The following is a 22,932-nucleotide window of genomic DNA, read 5'->3' as shown; positions in this document are numbered from 1 at the left end:
GAAAAAATTAGAACACAAGCCACAAACAGTTTTAAAATGGCTTTTATTTATATAAGTCATTGCACATTCCTAATACAGTGATTTCCTGAAAATTACAGTATTTTGTAAACATGATTTACAGTTTAACCATACACAAAGCCTAGTTTTATTTCATGACAGAATAAATTATTTTCTTTTCAAAAATTAGTCAAGTGCAATTTTGCCCAATATTTAACTGAGTACTAGAATTTAAGCTTATGAAACTAAAGTAACAGATGCAATTATCTAAATCCTTTGTTTGAACACATTCACTTCAAAATTTAACTTCTTGTTCCCCCTACCTTCCCACCCACCCACTTAACAACATTACTTTGTTTGAAAAAAATCACCATTATGCAGTTTAACAATTTTCCACAATATGGTGCAGGCCACTGCTATTACAACTAAGCATTTACCAGGATGTCAAAAGGCCCTGCAAAGTATAGAGCAGGTGACACCTAGTGATCCCCTTTAAAATACTGAAAAATTCCAAGTTGAATTTTTCTTCAGTGGTTTATATGCAGACATTTTAAAGTTTGCCAACAGTTTTTTTTTCGTTCTATATAACATGAATTCTTTAGAGATGCATATATTTTGCAGCAATGCGCAAATTTGACAAATGTCCTAATCAGGCCTGCCATGCCTCTCACCTCTGTGGTGGTCTGCATCGTGATGCTTCTTGTCATCTTTTATTGCCAAGTGAGACTGCCCACCCAAAGCACTGGAGAGCGCAAGAAGGCCAGCACTGCTTCCAAGTGGAGGGATTCCTGGAGGCTGAAGTCCTGATGGATGCGGTGTTAGAGGCACTGGAGGTCCGTGGCCATGGGAGAGATGCTGAGCCTGCAACTGCTGCTGCTGTTCCCAGTGGTATCATCATCCCCAGAAGAACAACGTACAGCAGACAGTTTGGGAAGGATAAGGCAGAAGTTTGGTTAATTATTGAGAATCTATAGTGAATTTTGACAATTATTTGTTTCCTCTTAGTCTAGCCCCTCCCCTTTAACCCACCGCACTATATAAGTGCATTGTATCATGCTGTCTGAGGACAACTCTGCTCATATCCTAGAAAAACTTATTTTGCAGCCTGATGCATAAGTTCAGCAATTATGGGTTGTTTTGGGCAGCTACTGCCTGCCCCAGCATTTCTGTTAAGTTCAGAACAGCAGCAGAAGAATCAAACACCTTTCCCTTTCCAGAGAAAGCCGTATCACTGCTCTGAAAAAAAAAGTTCCAGCAGCAAGATTGGTTTAAACTCACATCCCTCTCTTTCCCCAGTTTGGAAGCAGCAAGTACCTTTCCATCCTAAATATTAAAGAATGTAAAAGATACAATGAACTCCATATTTAGGTAAAGTTTCATTTGTATTTTATTCTAACCAAGGTTTTTAAGGGAAAGAGGGGAAATTATTCATGACTTAATGCTCTGTTGAGGAGCCAGCTTTGAGCTGAAAATCCAGGTATTTTAGATAGCATGGAATTCTCAACAAGAAACATGGTATTAATGAATACATCCACCTCCTTTAAAAGGAGTTTGCAAGATCAAAATCATAACGAGTGGACACATTAACCCTGTAACCAATCAGCTAAAATAATCCGTAAGTAATTTTAGAAACAGAGTTTTTCTGTTAGAATGTCTTCCCCATAGTTTAAATATTAAGATATTTTCTAGTTAAAGCTTCCATGGTTTTATTAATGTTTACCAAGTTCAGCTATCCATTTAATTTGCCTAAAATGCTTAGCACAGTTTTTTTTTTTTTTAGAAAATGAAGCTTCAAAAACACCTTTAGCTTAGTCATAGCTCCCATAATCTGCTCCAGGTTAACAGGTATTCTGCCTCTCTCTCCTGCTTCCTTGTGTCTGGACATGTGAATAGAAGACAGAACAATCCTCTCCACCTTGGTCACTCTCCCTCTGCTCAAGGCAGACACCAGGAAAAAGCTAGAGTGCCATCCAATTCACGGGATGGAAAAGGAGACAAATAAACATATGTCTGAACAGGATGAACTCAAGTCTGACCAGGTGAATGCTAGTGGTCCTGCAGCAGCATGTAAAATTTTTACATGTACTGCTGGTAGCTACTGAAATCGTTCCTGGACTGCAGTTTACAATATCTCACGCATCACACCAAAAAAACCTCAACTCAAAATAATGCAGCAATATTTAATCTGTTTCTTTACGTGTGAAGTCTTTTCAAGACAACCAGTCAACAATACCTGTATAACATCTACCGGCATATGAATGAATTTATTTATCACTATTTATATATATTACTACTGAACTCCTACACTTTTACTTCTCACAACCCCATCTCAAGACATGCCTTGAGCTGTTTATAAAATTATGCAGACACAGGGGCTGACATTCAAGAACTCTACACTGCACTTGCTCATTTTTCACTTTTCTGCTGTCCTAACTGTCATGCATTTACTTATTTTAAATTACAAGACAATCTTTAATTGTCTTGTAATTTCTAAATTACAATAAAGATTGTAATCTCTAAATTTCAATCTTTAAATTTACCACAATCCATTAAGTCAATTCTGTAAAGCCACATATTTATCAAATCTTTCTCACACACATATCAGGAATTTATTTTTGAATGCTGCATAAAAAGCCATGCTAGTATACACTTCAAAACATACATCTGATCATCACCCTTTTCAGTTTGTTTGGAAAACAAGGTAAAAGAGAACTTATTATTTTTCTTCTAATTTAATGAGTTTACAAAAGGCAACATTTTGAAGGAAGCATTAGGAACTATTTTGATTTTAAAGTAGTTAACACAGTAGACCACTTTCTACAATATCAACCAGTTTTTGCTAGTAAAGCTTCACTTAAGTGAAGAACTATCAGTAAGGAGCACTATAAGGTCTGACAGGTCTGCAGAGGTTTGGTTTGGGGGTTTTGCCTGTTTTTTGAATCCAGCCTCTAAAGAGCAATATGACATCCCTCTCCACACTGACTTTAATAAGACTTCAGTAGTTTCCAGCACATTTCCTCAAAATGGGTGATAACCTGATATTTTGGCTGTCTCTCTCAGAGATGGTAACTTAGTCACCTCCTTCCTCACGGACCGCTTCAGCCACGTCAGTCATCTGCACTCTAGCTCTGAGGCAACTTCAATGAGCAGTACTGTGCAGCATTGCTGGCATCAGTCTTACTTGTCCCCTGCTGCACTATCACCCCACATTACCTAGTTTTAAGGGCAACTGCCTAAAAATAAAAACTGATTTATTCCTTCCAAATTCGTTTCATGGCAAAAAGGCTCCTCCCTTCTCCGGCAATAAACCCAAACTAGCTTCTTTTGCAGAGTGACCATGGGAAGGTTGAAACCTGGAACAGGAGTTAAATTGTTTCCATTTTTGCCCCTACTATTTGGGAAGTGTAGGAGGATAACCCTTATTCATCTCTATCCTGCTTGGTTTAATTAGCAAACAAGTTAACACACTTGATTTCAAGAAGCACAAGTTAACATTTTAAGAAATGTCAGGAGCACGTTACCTGCTATTTCTCTGGCTCTGGTTTGTAGCCTACATACCACACATTATGAAAGTCTGAGAAATGAGGAACAGATAAATGCTCTGTAAGAGGCTCTGAAGGTGAGAGTGGAAGGGTTGGGTCCTGTGCTCTCTGGTGGTGCTGCACACAGACAGTGGGGAACAATGGGCAAGGTGTGGTGTGAGAGCTGCAAGTGCATTGCAAAGCTGCCCTGCACATTTTTGTACCTTTGCAAATGTTTAGTTACAGGCATGGTACACAAAGATCTGTAAATATGGCACTACATGAAACTGACTTATAATTGAAATCCTGATCATGGTCTTTTAAGCCACCAATGTTATATCATGATTTCATGTTTATTATCTGATGTTCATCGCTGTTCAGGGCTTCAATACACTGATTTATTGCTTATGTGTTATTTATTCATAACAGGTTTCAAGTTCTCCCTAAGAGATGAAGGATCATTCATAAAGAATGATCCAGAAATTTCTTTCCAGAAATTCATATTATTTTTATTTAAAAAAACCTTAATTTTTAAAAGCACACTGTATTATCTTTGTAGAAGGGATAAAAGGAATATGTGCTGCACACAAAGGAAAAAAAATAAAGAATCGGGAGAGGGATAATAGCAATGTTCACCAGATGCATTTAGTAACTAAACATTTGCCATAGTAGATCCTACAAATAATTATGTTATGCATATAATCACTTTCCCATCACTTCAAAGACACTAATGCCTGCTCTGTAACCTTTTAAGAGCTTAGCAGCAGTGAGATATAAAACGGAGTAGGCTGGCAGCAGTATCATGGTCTACTAGGCATGTTCATTAGCAGTTAATTAAAAACTAGACATCTGCCATAAGAAATGTGCTCAAAAAAGGATGAGTAACAGGTCTGTCTTAGTACCAATTATTATCATTACTTGCAGAGCAAAGGCTGTGTCCACTTTCAGAGGAAAGTGGGAAGGTAGAGAAGAGTGCAATGATGCATACTTAAGTGACTGCACTTAAGATAATTAGCCACAGCAGTGATTTTAAAAATATCTGTAGTTCACCCACCACTTTGTTACAAACCTAGAAGCTCTTCATATTTGGAAAGGGAGAAAAGGAATTACAAACTCATATTACTGTACTGTTTAGATGTAGGTTCTATTGCCTCAGTTTTTTATTTCCCAGTGTCTCCATAACTAAACCGTACAGATCGAAACTTGGCATATAAAAAACAGCATTGCTGTCCCTGAGCAAGCACCTCCTAACAATTTTAAAGGTAGTACAGCTTTTTATCTCCCACATTTTTGGCGAAGTCCAACTATGAAGAGATCTTTAATCAAGACTTAAAATGCGAAATTAGGTTTTCAATCTCCAACAAAGACTTCCAAAGACAGAGTTAGTATGTCTTTGTGAAACAGAGCTCCTATAATTAAACAGTGATAGGTCTCCCGTAGGCTCCTTGCTCATAAAAGACAGAAAACAAGCTCTTACAATCCTACTCCTCACCTTAAAGCAGCTCTGGTGAGGTCTCAAACACCTGATTTTACTTTGACACCTTTTTCACTTAAATATATGGTTTTTAATCCTTATCATTAAGTACTTAGAGCATTCTTCTGTTCTTAAACAGATGTATGATGTACTCTTCTGCATCTCTTGAAAAGCACTGAATTAAAAATTCAGATGTTACTGTAAATGAACGGTGGAAAAAAGGTTATGCTTTGTCCCAGACTACAAGAGCTGTCTTCTCTTGGGCTTTTTCTAAATAAACACTTGAAAAACAAACACAGAAAAATGTTTCCAAAATCTTATCAGCACTAGCATCAGTAATACTATCAACAGTTGCCTCCAAGTTCCATAGAGGTGTTCTGAAAAAAATCTGGAAAACACAAGACATTTAGAGATCTAAAACGTAAAGGATGCTATTTCATGTCAACTTTTGTAAAATGGAAGAAATGTGATTTTGTTCAACTCATGCAGACATGAGAAAAAAACACATATTACTGTGTTCAGTTTCATTATCACATTCACTTCCTTTCCAAAGGAGCATCTTCCAGTCTTTCATTCGCTTCCTTGAATTTCTTAAGGAAATGAGTGCCTGCATCAAATATCTGCAGCCACTAAACACAAGAGGGACACTGTCTGAGCACATACAGGTAGTTGATCAAGAATAACCTTTTCCCTTACTGTTTAGAAATATTCTTAAAACCAATATTTCTAATATAACCTTTCAAAAAAGGAAGTAACTCAAGACTATGCTTCTTTCACATCCCATTTTTTCCCTCATCCTAAAAAAAGCCAAAAGCTGTGTATGCACAATCCACTGTATGAACAGTCAAATTTGGCAGGAGGAAACTCAGACACTCTAAGCTGTTAATTAATACTTACATTTAAATTTCTGTAAGTACTTTCTAAAGAGTATTTCAGCTATAGGGAAGAACATGTTTCAGGACAACAAACAAGCACTTGGAAGAATATATTCACATTCTTCTACAAAAGTGGACATGGGAAGAGTAAAAGACACCACCTACTTAAGGCTTCTGCCATGTCTTTGATATGGTCCCTCACAAAATTCTTGCCACTCAAAGAAATAGTGCATTGAGGGATGGATTATTACATGGATGAGGAACTGCATCTCAAGAGTCAATTAAACTTAACCCAAAGAGTCAATGGCTTCACACCTCTGTGGAAAACAGGAATGAGCTGAGTCCCTCAGGAGCCCAAAATGTGACCAACACTACTTAATACCTTCATCATTGACACAGGAAATGGGACTGAAAAAACTGTGCCTTCTGCAAGTTTGCAGATGACACCAAGCCATGCAGTGCAATTGATTCACTTAAGGGAAGGGGTGACATCAAGATGGACTTTGACAGGTCCAAGAAGTGGGACCATCTTACATGGTTCTCAAGAGGTTCCACAAGGCCAAATGCAATGTCTGGCACTGACCTGTGACAATTTCTAGACTGCGGGGGATGAAGGGCTTGGGAATGGCCCTGCTGAAAAGGACTGGGGGGGTTGGAAGATAAATCATTGAATTACTGCATCTACAGCCCAGAAACCAAACTGTATCCTGGGCTGCATCAAAAGGATTTGGCCAGCAGGTCAAAGGAAGTGGTTCTGTTCCTCTTCTTCCCTCTACATCATGAGATGCTTACTGGAGTGCCATTCCCTGCTCTAGGGTCAACAGTGCAAGAAAAACATTAACGGGCTACAGCAGGTTCAAAGAAGGCCCACAAAAATGATCTGAGGGAGCTGGAACGCTTTCCTAAGGAAAAAACACAAAGTTGGGCTTCTTCAGCCTGAAGGCTCCAGGAACACCTTACTGAGATCTTTAGATACCAAGTGTGTCTGTAAGAAAATGGAAAGAGACTTTTTTTGCAGAGCCTGTAGCTACAGAACAAGAGGCTGTGGCTTTACACTGAAAGGTGGTAAGCTTACATTGGACACAATGACAAAACTTTTATGTGGTGGGTGGTGAGCCACTGGATACCCCATCCCTGGAAATTTGGATGGTATTTTGAGCAACCTGTCTTGTGAAAGGTGTTCCTGTCCCCATGGCAGAGGGTTTTGGTTTGATCTTTGAATGTTTCTTCCAATCCAAACCTTTCTATCATAGGTAAACAGATTTATTTATGAAACACCAAATGTGCATTGCTTACTGCTCCATTTCCCAATTTTGCTTTGGTAGCAGCTGTCATGTTTCCTTCTTGATGCTTCTACATGTTTATTTTTCCTCGATAATATCACCAATAAAGTGTGTTAATAGTCCCCACAAGACACTTCCTTCTGACCTATTTCAGCCCTAATCTTCAGTACCACTGCAGCAATTTACAAAACTAAGGTCTGAGTTTGCTTTCTTTTGCTGACTGTACACAACTGTGAAGAGCAGCTGATACACCACACAGCTGAGATTCCATTCACAGACAACTCAACAGGCTGGAAAAATGGACTCACAGGAATCTCACAACATTCAACAAGGGCAAGTACAATATCCTACACCAGGAGGAACAATACCATAAATTCATTTATGTTGGGATCCACACAGCTAGAAAGCAGCTTTACAGAAAAGGTCCTTCCATACCAAATTGTGCAGGAGTCAGCAGCAATGTTCCCTTGTGGAAAAGCAGGTGAATCTTGGGCTGCATCAGACAAAGTGTTGCAGCAGGTCTAGAGAGAGGATCCGTCTCTACTTTTCACTGTGGAAACCACAGCTGGATTACCATGTCCTGTTCTGAGTTTCTCCTTACATGAGATATGAACAAAATAGAGAGCATCCAACAATACAAACAGTCCCAGGTCCCTCAGCCCCTCCTCATATGACATTCCCCAGTCCCTCACCTTTATAGCCTATCACCAATGATAGCCTGACGAAAGGCAAGAGGCAACGGGGGCAGACTAACACATGGGAGGCTCTTCTTGAACATTAGAACACACTCATTTTTGACTGAGCCCTTGCACAGGCTACCCAGGGAGCTTTGGGGTTTCCATTTTTGAACTCAAAAGCTGTATGGACATGGTCCTGCATAACTGGTCCTCAGTGGTCCTGTTTGAGCAGGGGCAAGTAGGTCAGATGACTTCCAGTGGTCTCTTCCAACCTTACCAATTTTATGATTTGCAGACTGCAGAATCACAGAACACCTGAGGCTTCAAGGGACCACAGGGGGACATCTGCCTACTCAAGCCAGGTCATCCCAGAACACATGGCAAAGGATTGGGTCCGTGTAGTCCATGTAGATCTCCAGTGAGGGAGACTCCAAAACCACTCTGGACAATCTGTTTCAGCACTATGTCACCCACAAAGTAAAAAAGTTCTTCCTCATATTCAAATTGAACTTCCATGGCATCAGTTTGTGACAGTGGTCTCTTGTGCTATTGCTCAGCACCACCGAGCAGAGCCTGGGTCCATCCACTGACACCCTCCCTCCAGATACGGATCGACTATGATATCTCAGTCATCTCTTCCCAAGGCTGAACAGGCCCAAGTTTGTAAGCCTTTCTTCGTAAGTGAGATGGTTCAGTTCCTTAATCAACTTTGTAGCCCCCTGCTAGTGACAGACCTGCCACTAGACCATGTGCCAATTCTCACTGCTTACTGTTGTCTCCCTGTTTAAACAAGTTTTATCAAAGTGAGTCACCTACTACTATAATTTCTTAATTTTCTAAATACTTCCTTTGAAATATTTGTTTATTTTGGTGTCATGGGATGACCGCTTTTATCCCAATATCGTGTATTATGTCTGGCAGCTGTGTTTTTTTTTTCTCTCTCTCTCTCTCTCTTTTCAACCCCCCCCCCCCCCCCCCCCCGGCCGTCTTGCCGCGGCGGGGCGGGGAGGGAGGAGGGAGGGGGACTGGGTGTACTTTGGCTTTTTGCTTTTGGCTTTTGGCTGCTTGGCTGGCTGGCCTGCTTGCTTCTGCTTGCTACTTCGCTTGCTTGCTGCTGCCTTAGCCCTAGCTGATAGCTGCCTTTTTTCCCTTTGCTGCTTTCTGTGCTGTTTTTTTTTCCCTTTTCTTTCGTCCTCTCTTTCTTACCCTCCCCTGAAGATACTGGACCGGCTCCGGACCTGACCTGGGACGTCCGGCGGGACCTCCGGAGCCTGCGAGAGACGCTCGGCACCCTCCACAACACTGACTGGTTTTCTTTTCTTTTCTTGTGTTGGGGAGTGTTCTTTTGTTATTTGCCAATAAATAGGTTTTGTTTTCCACTTTGCTCCTCCAAGGAATTCCTTCCCGAACCCGGTATTGGGGGGGGAGGGGTGGTTGGAGATTTCCCCTAATTTGTCCTAAACCAGGACATTTGGTCAATCTGGTTTCCTTGCTTCCTTGTCTTCTAAATCCTTTATTCTGACAGGAAGAAAGCCACACTCTACAAGAGTAAACAAACTCTAAAGTGCCCACCACTGCATGTCTAGCTAATGAACCAAGAATGTGGGTTAGCAGAAGTTGTTTGAGAACTATCCTTATGTGTACAAGCCACAGTGCCTAATGTGGGAAGAGAACGTCCCTTCAGAAACAAAGAATAGAGTCCTCAGTAAGTCTCTTCCATCTATAAACAACATGAAATGTCATTGTGCTACAGAAATTTAAGTCCATAAAAGGACAACATTGGCAAAAGCTAGTCAAAACCGTATATTTCACACATATAGAATTTGTGTGTCAGTGGCATGATTACTTAAAGGCCCATCTGTCTCATGGGTGAAATCCTGTTCATTTTTCATGCTTTATTACAGGAAATGTACAAGTTAGTATCTTGGGGTCTTCACAGTGATTTTCCTCTCCCACAAAAAAAAACAAATGACACCCACAACTTTAGTGAGAAGAGAATTTATGTCAGAAAGCAAATATCCAAGTCAGAAAGATGTAAGTTAACTCAAGTCTTAAATTTCTGAACAGAAAGCTCTTCAAAATTTTTCCTATTTCCTGTTTTCACTTGTTCAGACAATGCAAACCACACTAATAAGTATCAATTCCACAACAACATTTTTAGGCAGTAAAGGGTTGCATAAATTGCCTTTCATAAAACAGAAAATGATGCTATACAGGGATAAAGGCAGCTTGCACATACATTCCCCAAACAGCCCTTTTCCCACAAATAATTTCAGTTATAAGGTAAGAAATAAGACAGAGAAGCTGTATTTCAGTGCTCCACTGTAAGTACAGTAAGCTCTTGTGTCACTTTAACTACTAAAATAAAAAAAAAAGATGCAGACGGTCCAGCAAAATGCTCAAAGTTGTCCATGAACCGACTTCCAAACAACATGAAGCCTGACTGGAAGCATGTACCCCAAGGTTCAAAATGACTCCACTATTGTTTAACTTGCTTATCAGTGACTCGGGCAAAGGGACAGATGCCTCCTCAGCAAATGTGTCACTGATGACACAGAGCTGGAGCAGTGGCCATACCCCAGAGGGCAGTCTTTCAGAAGGGCCTCAAAAGGGTGGAGACACGGGCAGAGAGGAATCTTCTGAAACTCACCAAGGGCAAATGCAGAGTTCTGCACAGGGGAGGAATAACCCCAGGCACCAGCACAGGCTGGGAGCTGACCTGCTGGGAAGCAGCTCTGAGGAGAAGGGCCTGGGGTTCCTGGTGGACAGCAAGCTGTCCATGAGCCAGCAGTGTGTCCTGGTGGCCACGAAGGCCAGTGGTGTCCTGGGGTGCATTGGGAAGAGCAGTGCCAGCAGGACAAGGGAAGTAATCCAGCCCCTCTATTCAGCCCTAGTGAAGCCTTCACATGGTGAAGTTACTAAGGTGATTAGGGAAATGGAACACTTCCCATATGAGGAAAGGCTGAGAGAGGCCTCAAGAAGAATGACGGATGGGTGCTTATCAGTGTCTGGCAGTATCTCACGGGAGGGTGTCAGTGGATGGATCCAGGCTCTGCTCAGGGGTGCTGAGCAATAGGACAAAAGGCAATGGGCACAAACTGATGCACAGGAAGCTCCACTTGAACACAAGGAAGAACTCCTTACTGGGCAGGTGACTGAGCGCTGGCACAGATTGCCAAGAAAGGTTTTGGAGTCTCCCTCAAGGGAGATATTCAAGAACCATCTGGACACAGTACTGTGCCATGTGCTCTGGGATGACCTGGCTTGAGTAGGGAGGCTGGACCAGATGTCCCCCTGTGGTCCCTTCCAACCTTACCCATTCTTTGATTCTGAATATATGTATTCTTTGGCTTGCATTCGGAAATATTTTCTACTTTTATGAGAAATTTTGAATTTTTTCAACATGAAGAGAATAAAATTCTTCCAATGCCAGAAAGGCTTGGGCTGCTCTTAATTACATGGCAAATACCAGTACATACACAGTACTTTTGCTGAATCACAGGATCCCACTCTTTAATTTTCATTAGGTAGTTAGTTTTACACCTACAGAACTAAGAAATAGGTCCTCAGTGCTTCCCAATTCAAAAAGCATTTTAAAATTAATATTCAAGGGTAATTTATTTACCATTGATTCTTTTCCACATTTCCACTATATATCGCAAGGGAGAAATGACTCTTATCTTTCCCTTTGTACAAATCTGAGCCGCAACTCTTATCATCTCTGGGCCTTGCTGTCTTACTGTAAACAGCTAGGTTTCACTGCCTTTTCTCCTGGCATCTTCGAGGGCAAGCCCAGGCACCAGAATTAGAAAGATAAGAGATAATACACTTCAGATCACTTTTGTAAACAGTGAATGACAGGTGTGGGTGGCCTCACCCAAATGATTCTCCACCACACCCACTGAATAAGCCCATCGGCTGTTTTGCCACCAAAGTGACCAGCAATGAACTATTTAACAAATTTTTTGTGATAATTCTTAAATGGCAGGATTTCCCATTATCACAGAGGGAATAATCATACAGCACTGCCAGCAGGACCGGAGTTCTCACCAGAGCAGGTCTGCACTAGCAGCCTCTCCAGGCTGGCCAGCCCCTGTGGATAACCCCACGGCACACAGGGAGAAAGGATGCAGGGCATTGCCAGCAGATGGAATTCTTCCAGCCCAGTGACATCTCCCCAAGGTGCATTAACACTCCCCTACCATGGCTGCACCCACACAAAGGCTTTTGATGACAGAAAAGGGTTTTCTTCCTTCCCCTGTGCTTTTAGGCAATGCAAGTCAACGTAAAACTGTAGGTTGTACCAGTGCAGTGCTGACCCACTGAAGCATGAGTAGAGCAATACAACAAGCAGCCCACAAACTAAAGGTGGCCTTTTGCTCGTCTAACCTTTTATGTATGTACAAACACACCATACTTTATATATACTTTATAATACACAATATTTTACATCTCAATGTATCACTAACATATTGCTACATACAACTTTTATTATATATTACAAGTACTGTTCTGTGTATGTTACATACATATTGAGTGTTTATGCTTCTATGTAAAAATGTAGCTCTTCGGTATGTTTGAACATATAAGAAAATGTGTATCGCAGAGCTCATTTAAGATTAATACCTGTCTCAAATACTTCATAGCAAAAGAAACCTCAGAAAACCAAACAGAACTGAATCATAAGACCATGTTTTTAAGGGTCCTTGTATTAATTATGTTATTTGCCTTGTTTTTAACTTAGATAAAATCTTGCTGGTTTTTTTTTTTCATTTCTTAGGCTAAATTCTGAAGAAATAAGGGATAAACTGCAAAGCCGAAGGCAACCAGGAGAGAAGGACTGCCACAATGGAAGAGCCAGACAAGCCTTTGTAAAAAAACAGATGCCACAGGACGGGAAGGGGAGAGTCAGAACCACCACAGAAAAAATGATCCTTGCTTGGGAAAACATGTCTCCACCAAAGGACTTCCCAGACTCTAAGAGAAAGTAATAAATTCAGAACCACAGTCTAAAAGTGGCAGAAGATGACCTTAAAATCTCCTGGTCCAGACAAGACAAAGGCTGGTTTTCTGAAAACATTCATGTTCCTCTATCACTGTCAGTGTAAGTCAGTTCAAGAACAAAGCTCTTCTTTAATTTTAGACAAGTACATGTTGCCTTCTCTGAAGGCTCAGATGCAAGCCTGAAGTCTCTAGAATGAAGCTGTCAGCACCACTGCTTCTGCTTGCAGAAACTGCCAGCACATTTCATTTCTGCGGCAATCATAAATTCCTGCTATTACTCACCTTCTAACCTCAAATCTAGTATTTGCCTTTTTAGCTACTGTTAGCATACCACCACCATCCAACAACACTTCAAAAGCATGCTCCTACTGCATAGTTGCCAAAAACAACTAGTTCAAGCATGCACCAATTTGGAAATGACTTACAGATATTGCTCTAGAGGGCTTTATTACTGACATATGATTATCTTAAAAAGTATTTCTTTTCCTTTCAGGCACTTTTAGTCTCCAGAAATTTAACTCTTCCTGAACATGACAGAAATTATTAAGTAGCAAGGCTTTTTGTAATTTAAAATCCACAAGGTAAATAGAGGATTTGAAATTATGCTCACTATCCTTTTGTCCCACTTACTACTAACTACAAAAACATTTCAGAGACAATAACAAATTAAAAATATGACAGTTATAAGAAAAGCAGCACAACAATCTTTATTTAGTGTTCCAAGCCAAGACCAGAAAATTGTATGTTTTCTCTACATTCCACAACAACTTTGACACACCAAATAATTACTCCTGAACAGGCATTTAAGCACTTTTGCTAATTCTTGCTTTTAGTTACTAACTACTGCTGCTTGTAAGTACTCAGTCTGAAAAGCCGGTTAGCCAGCACCTTTATAAATAGTATGAGATACTGTTTCAGGCAGTTGAGTATTAATTTCAGGCAATTAACTGTTATACAAGATAATGACCTTGGTAGTTCAGCAAGTACTCTGAAAAATTCCAAAACAAGGCAGTTACTAGACAGCAGAAATTCTGCATTTGAAACAAATTCTTATGCATATTGAAGAGTTATCTTTGTCATGCCTTTACTATGTCCTAAAGTTGTCCTAACTGCCTGTGCTAGCCTCTCTGTAATCAAGAATAAGGAAAGCAAGCTTCTTGTCTAGTCCTCCCACAGCCCCTATCTCAAGTCTGTCTTGCTCTTCTTCCATGAAAAGCACAGCAAGCAGGTTGCTATTTTCTTGTACAATTTCAATGTTTAATATTTACAGTACTTGTGTCCCCCTATTCTTCCTCCACCTGTATCTTTGTCTGCACCTTCCTACTCTCAAGTGACCCCACTGTTGACACTGACACCTAGTCAGAGGTGTATTTTGCCTGCGCAGTCCACATCACTCCCATCCACACAGTGGCAATTAGTTCACCACAGTTTACCAGCGTTTTCTTCTCAAAATCTGTATGTTTCATTCTTTGCACCACTTTTACTGCAAAGCAGGTCAACCTGCAGCTCTACACTGTTCAACATACTAAGTCCCAACAACTTTCTCTACTCCTACTCACACTGGGATGGGCCAGCTCCATGAACAGAACCACCCTTTGTCCTTACTCAACTAACTTCTTTACATTTCATTTTTCCTCATACAGAGTCCAAGCTGAATTCTTCTTTTGTCTGCACCAACCAGAGCTCAGCTCTCCCACCCAACTCCTTCCTCCTCCCAACACACCACGTTTCCAACCACTTTCCAGACAAGTACTGAAGGTTACATCATATTTTATCTCAGCCCACTGACTCTATCTACTCCAATTCCCCCACATATCTCACTAAGTATGAAAGCAAAGCAGACATTTTTAAGAGAGAAAAATTATGTACATCTCTTCATTTTGTCTCCTTTTACTTAAAAGCTTCATTTTTATGAATATTATCCACTTTAACACTATTTTCAAAGCACGTAAGCTATTCTGCTTATACACTTGAATCAAGAGAGGTGAGTTAAATCACTTTCTAGAGGAAGTAATACTTTCCTCTAGGATTAAATAACAAACCCTCTGTGCCAATTACATACATGAATACATACACATACTACTTCAACCACATTCTGCAAATTCTTTCTTTCAACTGCACTATTCCAGCGCTTGCATCCAACTTCAGTCCCTTATATGTCACCAAAACCATTCTTTCTAAACCAGCCTAAACAGAATCATTTGGAGCCAAATACACAAAATTAATCAATCAACTCTCCAATATCAAATCCTTCTATCTAACCCTTCCTGAAACCACATGTTCCAATTAGACTTTCTTTTTTTCACTACCATCACACACACATTTTACCACCAAAATTACTCCACCTCTGCTGAGAAACAGACCACTTTAGAGATCTACAGCATTCATAGTGTACACAACACCCACTCAACAAGAAGGAACCTAGCAAGTAGCACCAACTCACATTTGGTACCCCCTAAGTTATCTCATAAGAATCTGCCCTCTCTCGGCATTCACATTTGCAGCTGCATACCTTCAGGTTTTAGCACTAGTTATTTTTGTTAAACTGTCACACTTTCACTCTTTTCCTGAAAGCTTTTAGGCTCCACAAATTTGCAACTGCATACCTGGTCTCACCTTTGACTTGCAGTTTAGATACTAGATCTTATGAGAGCCACCTGAAATTCTTTTGTTTTTCTTTTTGGGCAAGAACCAAGGTGAAGCTTTTTCCATCCAACCCACATGAAGCCTTACAAGACAAGGGAGGTCTGGCCTGCAACTCAATTCTATTTGACTTTTGGATGCAATTTTGCTCTCTCCAGAATGACTGAGAATACCTTCTTCTGCAGAAAATTGTCTTGTTTAGATACTACCTTCCTCTATATTGCTGCTCCAAGATTCTTCATTTCCCATCAGTCCACAGAGAGTGGGTGTGTGGGGGTAAGGCATCAAGAGGAAACCAAGTTTGATTAATACCATTCTTTCATATTTTACACACCTTCTACCAGATTTTTTCTTTTGAGTAGGTAAAGCTACCAATACTTACCAGAACCACTTCCATATTTTTCCTCCAAGCTTAGTGGCACCAACAGTAAAAATCTGACCATTGTTTGGGGACTGGTATTTTGAGAACTCAGCACCATGCTGACAGGTACCTTCCTCCTGTGCTTTCTGCTTTAAACTGGTAAACTAAGTTGGGTAGTTACTAAAAGTACCATGAATTCTAGGATTAAATTAGGGTTTCTGTGTATTCTCAAATATGAAGAATAACCCAGGATATTGCTACACAATAGAGCTCCTATTGCCAGAGTTCAGTAATTTAGACTTGCATTTATGCAGTTTATGTTAAAAGTGAGGAGAGTGTCTTGTGCTCACTAGATCTCATTTTATTTAATTTAAAAGAACTAGGCAATTTCCCCTCCCTCAGCACATAATGCAGATCATGCCTGAGAAGGATCTAAAGTAATGCTACAGCTGCTTAGCTCTTCCCTTGCACTAAATTCTGCATTCATTTCTGCTCCAGTCTGTATTTCTATTTTATAATGAAACATACAGCCTAGTTATTTATAGGCTTTCTAAGGATTAACTACACACTCATAAGAATAAACCCTCAAGAGGTTAACCTCATCCTCTTAAGCTTCACACACTACAATCCCAGAGATAGCTGGCAACCACAGCCAGGAGAGAAAAAATAATCCCACATCTTGCTAATCCTTTAGCCAATCACCTCATGCAACAGTGGAGAGGCCTCTCGGAGGCCAACAACTCAATCTGTCTCAGGAGAACTGTCAGTCCAAATGATACTATATTTCACTAAATCAGTAGCAACACACCTCAACAGGAAAAATAAGACATACCTGGCTTCTCAGTGGTATGCTGAAATCGTGCACCAAAAATACTGTGCTGAAGAACGTTTCCTGTTTGCTGCTTGTATTTCTCATTCAGATATTTTCATATTTGACTCATAAAACTAGTTTATTGATTGGAAAGTAAATCTAATCTTCAATTGTTCACACCTAGACACACCAATTTAACTTATTAAATCACTTATACTCCCTAACATGAACCTGTTATTTTCTAGACATATGTCACGAAAACAACCCCACAAAAACCAAGCAGACACCGAAACAAAACACAAGAAAACCCAAACCATCCACAAAAAAGCCAAAACAAGCCTTCAAGTTACACCATAATAGTCTACCTAATTCTTTCATACCATGATCTACAGTCTTCCTTAACTACAGAAGTGGACGCCACTGGCAGCTGCAGCAAGGCCAAGGAGTTAATGGGGGCACTTATCCTTTTAGTTAGGGTTTCTGCTTTGTTCATTATTTATCTAGCAAAATTGCTACTTCATTCTACTCTAATATAATAAATATTAAATGGTGCTATCTTTAAAAAAAATTGAAAGGAGATTGTTTAGCCACACTGCTAACCCATGGCTGACAGCAAAAGCCTTCAAGAACATGTAGGATAAGTGTAAGGCCAGGAGTATGACTGTTAATAACCAAACATCATCCGGGGTTTTTTTCCTGAAGTAAGAACTTTTAATCAACACAGAGGATTAGCACTGCTTGCAAGCTCACTGAGTCCAACTATATTACTTTCTTTAAAAAATGTGTCAATTTATTCATTCTGTTTCATACGTGCTTAATATACACCTATTCCAAAGTCTAGCTTTTGATTTTGTAGTCAAATTCTCTGAAAAATCCTGGTCCTGTGAGACTGTAAGTTTCTATCCTCATAGTCTGTCCTCTAATAGGCTTCCCTCCTTTCGACTGGAAATAAAAAGTATAAAATAAATATAGTTCAAAATAATTTTATATTTCAAAACACTTTTCCAGTAATTTAAAAGCCTTTGTTTCCTTCCAGATTTCATACATTGCACAGGAATAACATGAACTTCTCTAACTGAAGGAAGCCAACTGGGAAACTCTTGAATCATCTGGTGTCAGGAAACAGTGGCCCTTAAGGACATAAAGGAAGAGGGGGAAAAAAGGCAAATCCTAGCAGAAATGCAGAATTTTATTTAGTAAAGAGAAACCAGGCAAGTTAGTACCAGCTAGCAAAATAAACTTCCCTCCTATCCTCAAGAATTATCATATGCATGTATTTTAGGTAGTGTGACACCAATTGCATCTTCTACTGTTACAGATTGGTCCAGCCTATTTGCACCCTGAAAAGAAGTTTGATGATCTTTCATGCCTATAATAGGTGTCTAAACCGTTAAATTACTATATCTTTTCTTATCTTGAAAGACACTGCACTTCAGCAGCATGGCCCTTCCATTGTTCTTTACACCAAGTCGGGCCCCTGAACAATACTGACAGCTGCTATCAAACTGTGCCGTGCTCACCCTCGGTGCAGCTGCCGCTTGTAGGAACAGACAGGCCTCTGATGTGTCCTCCCCTCTGGGGAAAGGGCTTGACACCCTCAGTGCTCAGTGATGGGGGAGCAAAGGTCCACTGAATTGTCAACCTGATTTTATGCTATTCAGATTTTCCAGGACATACACCGTCCCTTTCAAACAAAACCAAGCATATGTCAGAGCATGAAACTTATTGTGGAGCACAAGGTAACTATTGATTAATAAGACTGTAAAAGATCACTGGGACATGCATCTAATTTTGGCATTATGGAAATGCGTGCACCTACGTGGTCAAACAAGTTTTGTGCCCAGCATGTTAATTTCCTCACTCGCAGTTTTGGATTTGTATGGCATCATTCAGGAGTCTTTCAGAAGACACAGGAACAGTATTTCTTCAGGTAAATCTTAGATGATTATAAAACCAAAATGTTAGAGCCTACTATTCCTGCTTCCAAAGAGCTTCCCTCCCTGCTCCCCAAAACCCCTAAAGTTCTTAACTGCATGTGGTACTTGTAGATCCTATGGCTTTTAAGACTTTGGTGCAGATATTAAAAAAAGCAGTTGACATGCCTGAGATAGCAAAATTTGGTTTGTCTAAGTAGCACTATTTTAAGGCAAGAAAGAATCTTGAAAAGTATGTTTTAATATGTTTCCTTTTACTGCATAAACTCTTCTTTAAAACTATTTCATAACGAAGAGTTTTCCATTCCATTTTCATCCTTAAGAAGCGATTTGTTTTAAAAAATGTAAGAAAGTACAGTTCTCTAATCTTTGCTAGTCGAATACCACAAATTTACATATGGCGTATTCAAAGATGAAATCAGGTATTCATAAACTAATTCATTACACAAGCAAAGCATAGAGGAGATTCTGACAAATACAGATGTAATTGTGTGGGTTTCTAAGATGTGATTAGCAAATCAACTAAGTAACAGTCAAAATTTGATACGAAGGAAAAACAGCACAGATTTGAAGGGGGGGTATGTTTATGCAAAGCTAATCTGTCAAGTGTAATAAAGCAGCTTGAATAAAATTTAAGCTGAAAATCCACTGAAGCTCCCCATTTCAGGGAGGAAAAGCTATTAAAAGGAAATGAAGGTCACCCTCCCAGTTTATTTCACCTAATTGACTGCCAATAGCTTACCACAGGCAAACCGACTGCAGATCTGCAATTGAGAAACTGATGAAAGGAGCATTTTCAAGCTGAGGCTCATTCTTTTAATCCTCCCTCTCTCCTATTTTTTTTTTTCCATCTCCAGTTGGGATGTAATTTTAAGCACAGATGGATTAACTGGTTCCATTGTCTGTAGACGTCATTGGACTATGGCACTGTTAATCCGTACAGCAGCATGTCTAATTATCATTACAAAGTGTCTGAGGGAACTATAAAGACCAGCAGGGCATCTTCTCACAAGCAATTAACATAAATTGATAAATGAGTAATTTGAATCCGCTCAAGGCGCTCACATATGAATAAAATCAGAAAGGACAGGTTCTTGTTTCGGCTACTTCTTTCACTTGGTCGGAAGGGCAGAAAACATGAGAAATATTCCAGACTTAGTGGCAGGGGAAATGAACTCATACAGTGGAAGGAATGTATGGTTCAAAAAGTTCATTAATACAAAGCAAATGACTTGTGATTGACAACCAGTCACAAGCAAGTAGTATTAACTTTTTTAGCATATTTAAAAGCACATTCTTGGTGAAAGGCTATTAGAACACTGTGTCAGACAATTAATACTACTTCAAAAGGAAGTGAAGTTTCTATTCAGTAGCTTGCTAATTTAAAATTCATGAAAGATTCACAAGAAAGGCAAAGAAAGAAGAATGAATAGTTGTATAAGCTCCAAGAACTCAAGTGTCACAAAAAGCATGAGGAAAAAGTATCTAGCTCAACCGACATACAATACCCATAAATAAACAAGCAACTCTCCTAAAACTCTATTTCTTGCAGGAAAAGTTTTGTTACATGCAGCACCGCTGGCCAAAATTATGTTCTGACAACAAAGTAAATTACTACCTTTATCTCTGCTAAAATCTGTGTGAAGCAAAAACACTTCAGCAACACTGGGCATCAAAACAATGTCAGAAATCAAAACATTAAGTTTGTTTTAAAAAAAATAGCAAAGCAGTAAGATATGAAAGCAAGTTATACACACTGTAGGAGGTAGACCTGGAAGGCCACGTACCCCGATGATGGCATTCAATTCAGCCATGGTCACTTGTTTGGCACGTTCTACAGCTTGGGCCACTTGTTGCTGATGCTGTTGAAAGAAGAAGGGGTATAAGGAGGAATTTGTGTTAAGGTATTACCACACCATATCAAACCAGGATCACAAATACTTGAATAACCAGTTTGTCTGCAGAAGCCCACAATACCCACTGCAAGACATCTCACACAGGTAAAAGGTAACAATACCCTATTTTTCACCTGCTCAAAAGGAAAGAAGAGACCTGAAGGCAGCCAGCTTATCTCTTTCCCTAAGTCCCTTCATTATTTGTTGTCTGGCAGATGAATAATCATTTTTAATTGAGCCAACAGGACAATGTCAACTTTACATTAGTTTCAATTTTAACATTTATGGACTCTGTGCCTACATAGCAAAACCAACTGAACTTTTAAACAAGGAAAAGCTGCCCACAGCATGCTAAAATCACAGTCATTCAGACTAAATGTAGGTCTAAAAACTTAAATAATGTTTTGCATAGGAGCTAAACACTCACCTTTGACATAAATTATGTAGAGAACATAAGCATGCTTATTTCACTAGATCTACACTTGACAACTGAATATCTAATAAACAATCACCATGATTAGAAACAAAAGCTTTTTTCTTGTATTGCTACTATTTTACAGACTCCCACTCTCCTCAGGCACTGAATGAGGCTGAGCCATTGTCACTAGTTTGAACTCAGATTTGTTAGATCAAATTAGCAGGGGGTTTGCACACTTCAGCTATAACAGATGTTCCTTACACTTGTGTATTGTGATAAAATTAACATCTTAAAACTAGCTAATTTGCAAACAGAAAAACAACATAATCGCACTTTAACAGCTGAACAGTTTTACTTACTTCCTGAGACAAAAATGGGATGACTTGTGCACAAATTGTATTCAATCTCTTCGCAATTTCTGTCTACAGAGCAAAAGTATTTTGATTAAAAACTGCATTTTAGGGGTTTGACATATTAACTATTATACAGGACTATATTAAGTTCAGACAGTGAAGAAAGTAACAAAATATTACGTATTTTTCACACTACTGCAAATATAAATACTTAACATACAAGTCCAGACATGGAAAGAGATTTTGTTAGCTACTCTAGGACATCTGCCATGTCTAAAGCACCTAATCTGTACACACATTTAGGCACAAATCTGGTCCTTGTATATACTTCATTATTAAGCAGAGCATTTTTGAAATCCATTAACTCCAAGATAAAGCCTTTTAAAAGGTAGATTTATTATTACTCAAATTATCAATCAGCATAATATGAAGGCAGCAGGAGTAGAAGAAAAATGCTTCTTTCCTGATCAATTTTATCTGCCTATTAGAAGGTAAAACGACAGAAATGCACCATTGGGAATACAAAAGAAATACTAAAACAGAAGTGAGTAAGAATGGAGACAAAAAGTGCAGACTTCTAAAATCCATATTGAAAGTGAATTAAAATAATGCAAGCAAGAAAAAAAGAAATAGATCAGAAAATGTGATCTTGTGAACAGCACATTTGTGAAACCATGAACAGCAGGAGAACAAGGTTAGGAACCAGAAAAGAACAGAACAATCCTTCAGGGAAATCAACAGAGATTACAGCAGGACAAAGAATTTGAGTCCCACTTTTCAACAACCTCATATATCTTGTACTTCTCTATGTCCCATTTTGTTATGTCAACCTAAACCCTGGATTCCTGGTGGGGTAAAGGGATCTTTTTCTCTCATTACTCAGTGTTATCTGTGTTTACAGCCTTTCAGACCCATACATCTGCCCATAATTCAGAGTCACTATTATAATTAACCCTCAAGCTACCTGTACAATTTCCTCAGTTTTCCTTAAAAACAGCAATTTCAGTCACTGTAGCACAGTTGCACAAAACCAAAATCAGCACCTAGACAAAAACACAGCTTATGTAAGAGACACTGAAAAGCTCCTGTCCATCCCTGTCGTATGATCAATCCATAAAGACATTTCTTGGTTAGTTGGGGTTTTTTTTTGATGTTTCAAGACAGAAGAAACAAGCAGTCACTACTATGAATCATTAGGCCTTCTATGAAATCTCATGTATTAAAGCTGAGCAAAGATAAACTCACTTAAGTCAGACTAAAACTGTTAACTCTCTGCCAAGCCTTTTCCCAAACCTTTCCATAATTCTGAGTTTTTTCAAGAAGATGCTGTGGTATGTTGATCTTCATACATCAGTCACATCCTAATTGGGATACAAAATCAACCCTCTAGCTTTATGTCTCAGTAGACAGGTGATTTGGGATCTAAGCATAATTAGCAACTTTAACACCTCCTTCCAAACCTCTGACAGACACAGGAAAAATACATGATGGCATCTAGACCTGTAAAACACCTCATCTCTCTTGACATGAAGCACTCCACCTGACCAAAGCCTGATATTTGACACACCCAAAACTATACAGTGTTGCAGAAGCTTCCAAAGAAGTTCTGGGATGGCTTCTTCCTAGGATTAAAAGGTTTCCCTTAACTAAGGGCAAAGAAGTGACAGTTGCTTTACAGGAAATCTT

The 22,932-nt window shown here is 39.5% G+C and overlaps 1 protein-coding gene across 3 annotated transcripts in view; it reads right to left on the bottom strand.

Moving 5' to 3' along the window:
• TLE1 (TLE family member 1, transcriptional corepressor) overlaps positions 1-22,932 on the bottom strand; it is a 73,650-nt gene that overhangs the window by 31,589 nt on the left and 19,129 nt on the right. Inside the window, exons 5-7 of one of the 3 annotated variants that reach the window (XM_054284509.1) lie at positions 21,253-21,315; positions 20,338-20,442; positions 669-873 (exon numbers count right to left, since the gene is read on the bottom strand). In XM_054284509.1, the coding sequence (XP_054140484.1) occupies positions 669-873; positions 20,338-20,442; positions 21,253-21,315 (373 nt within the window). The remainder of the gene's footprint in view (positions 1-668; positions 874-20,337; positions 20,443-21,252; positions 21,316-22,932) is intronic. The other 2 variants (XM_054284518.1, XM_054284519.1) reach the window with 2 other exon arrangements.

This window comes from Melozone crissalis, unplaced genomic scaffold (genome assembly GCF_028551555.1).
Source record: "Melozone crissalis strain CALT ecotype California unplaced genomic scaffold, PUWL_Pcris_2 ptg000005l_1, whole genome shotgun sequence".
NCBI classification, from domain to species: Eukaryota; Metazoa; Chordata; class Aves; order Passeriformes; family Passerellidae; genus Melozone; species Melozone crissalis.
The sequence above is the reverse complement of the archived record's forward strand: the minus strand, read 5'-3'. Positions and strand labels throughout refer to the sequence as shown.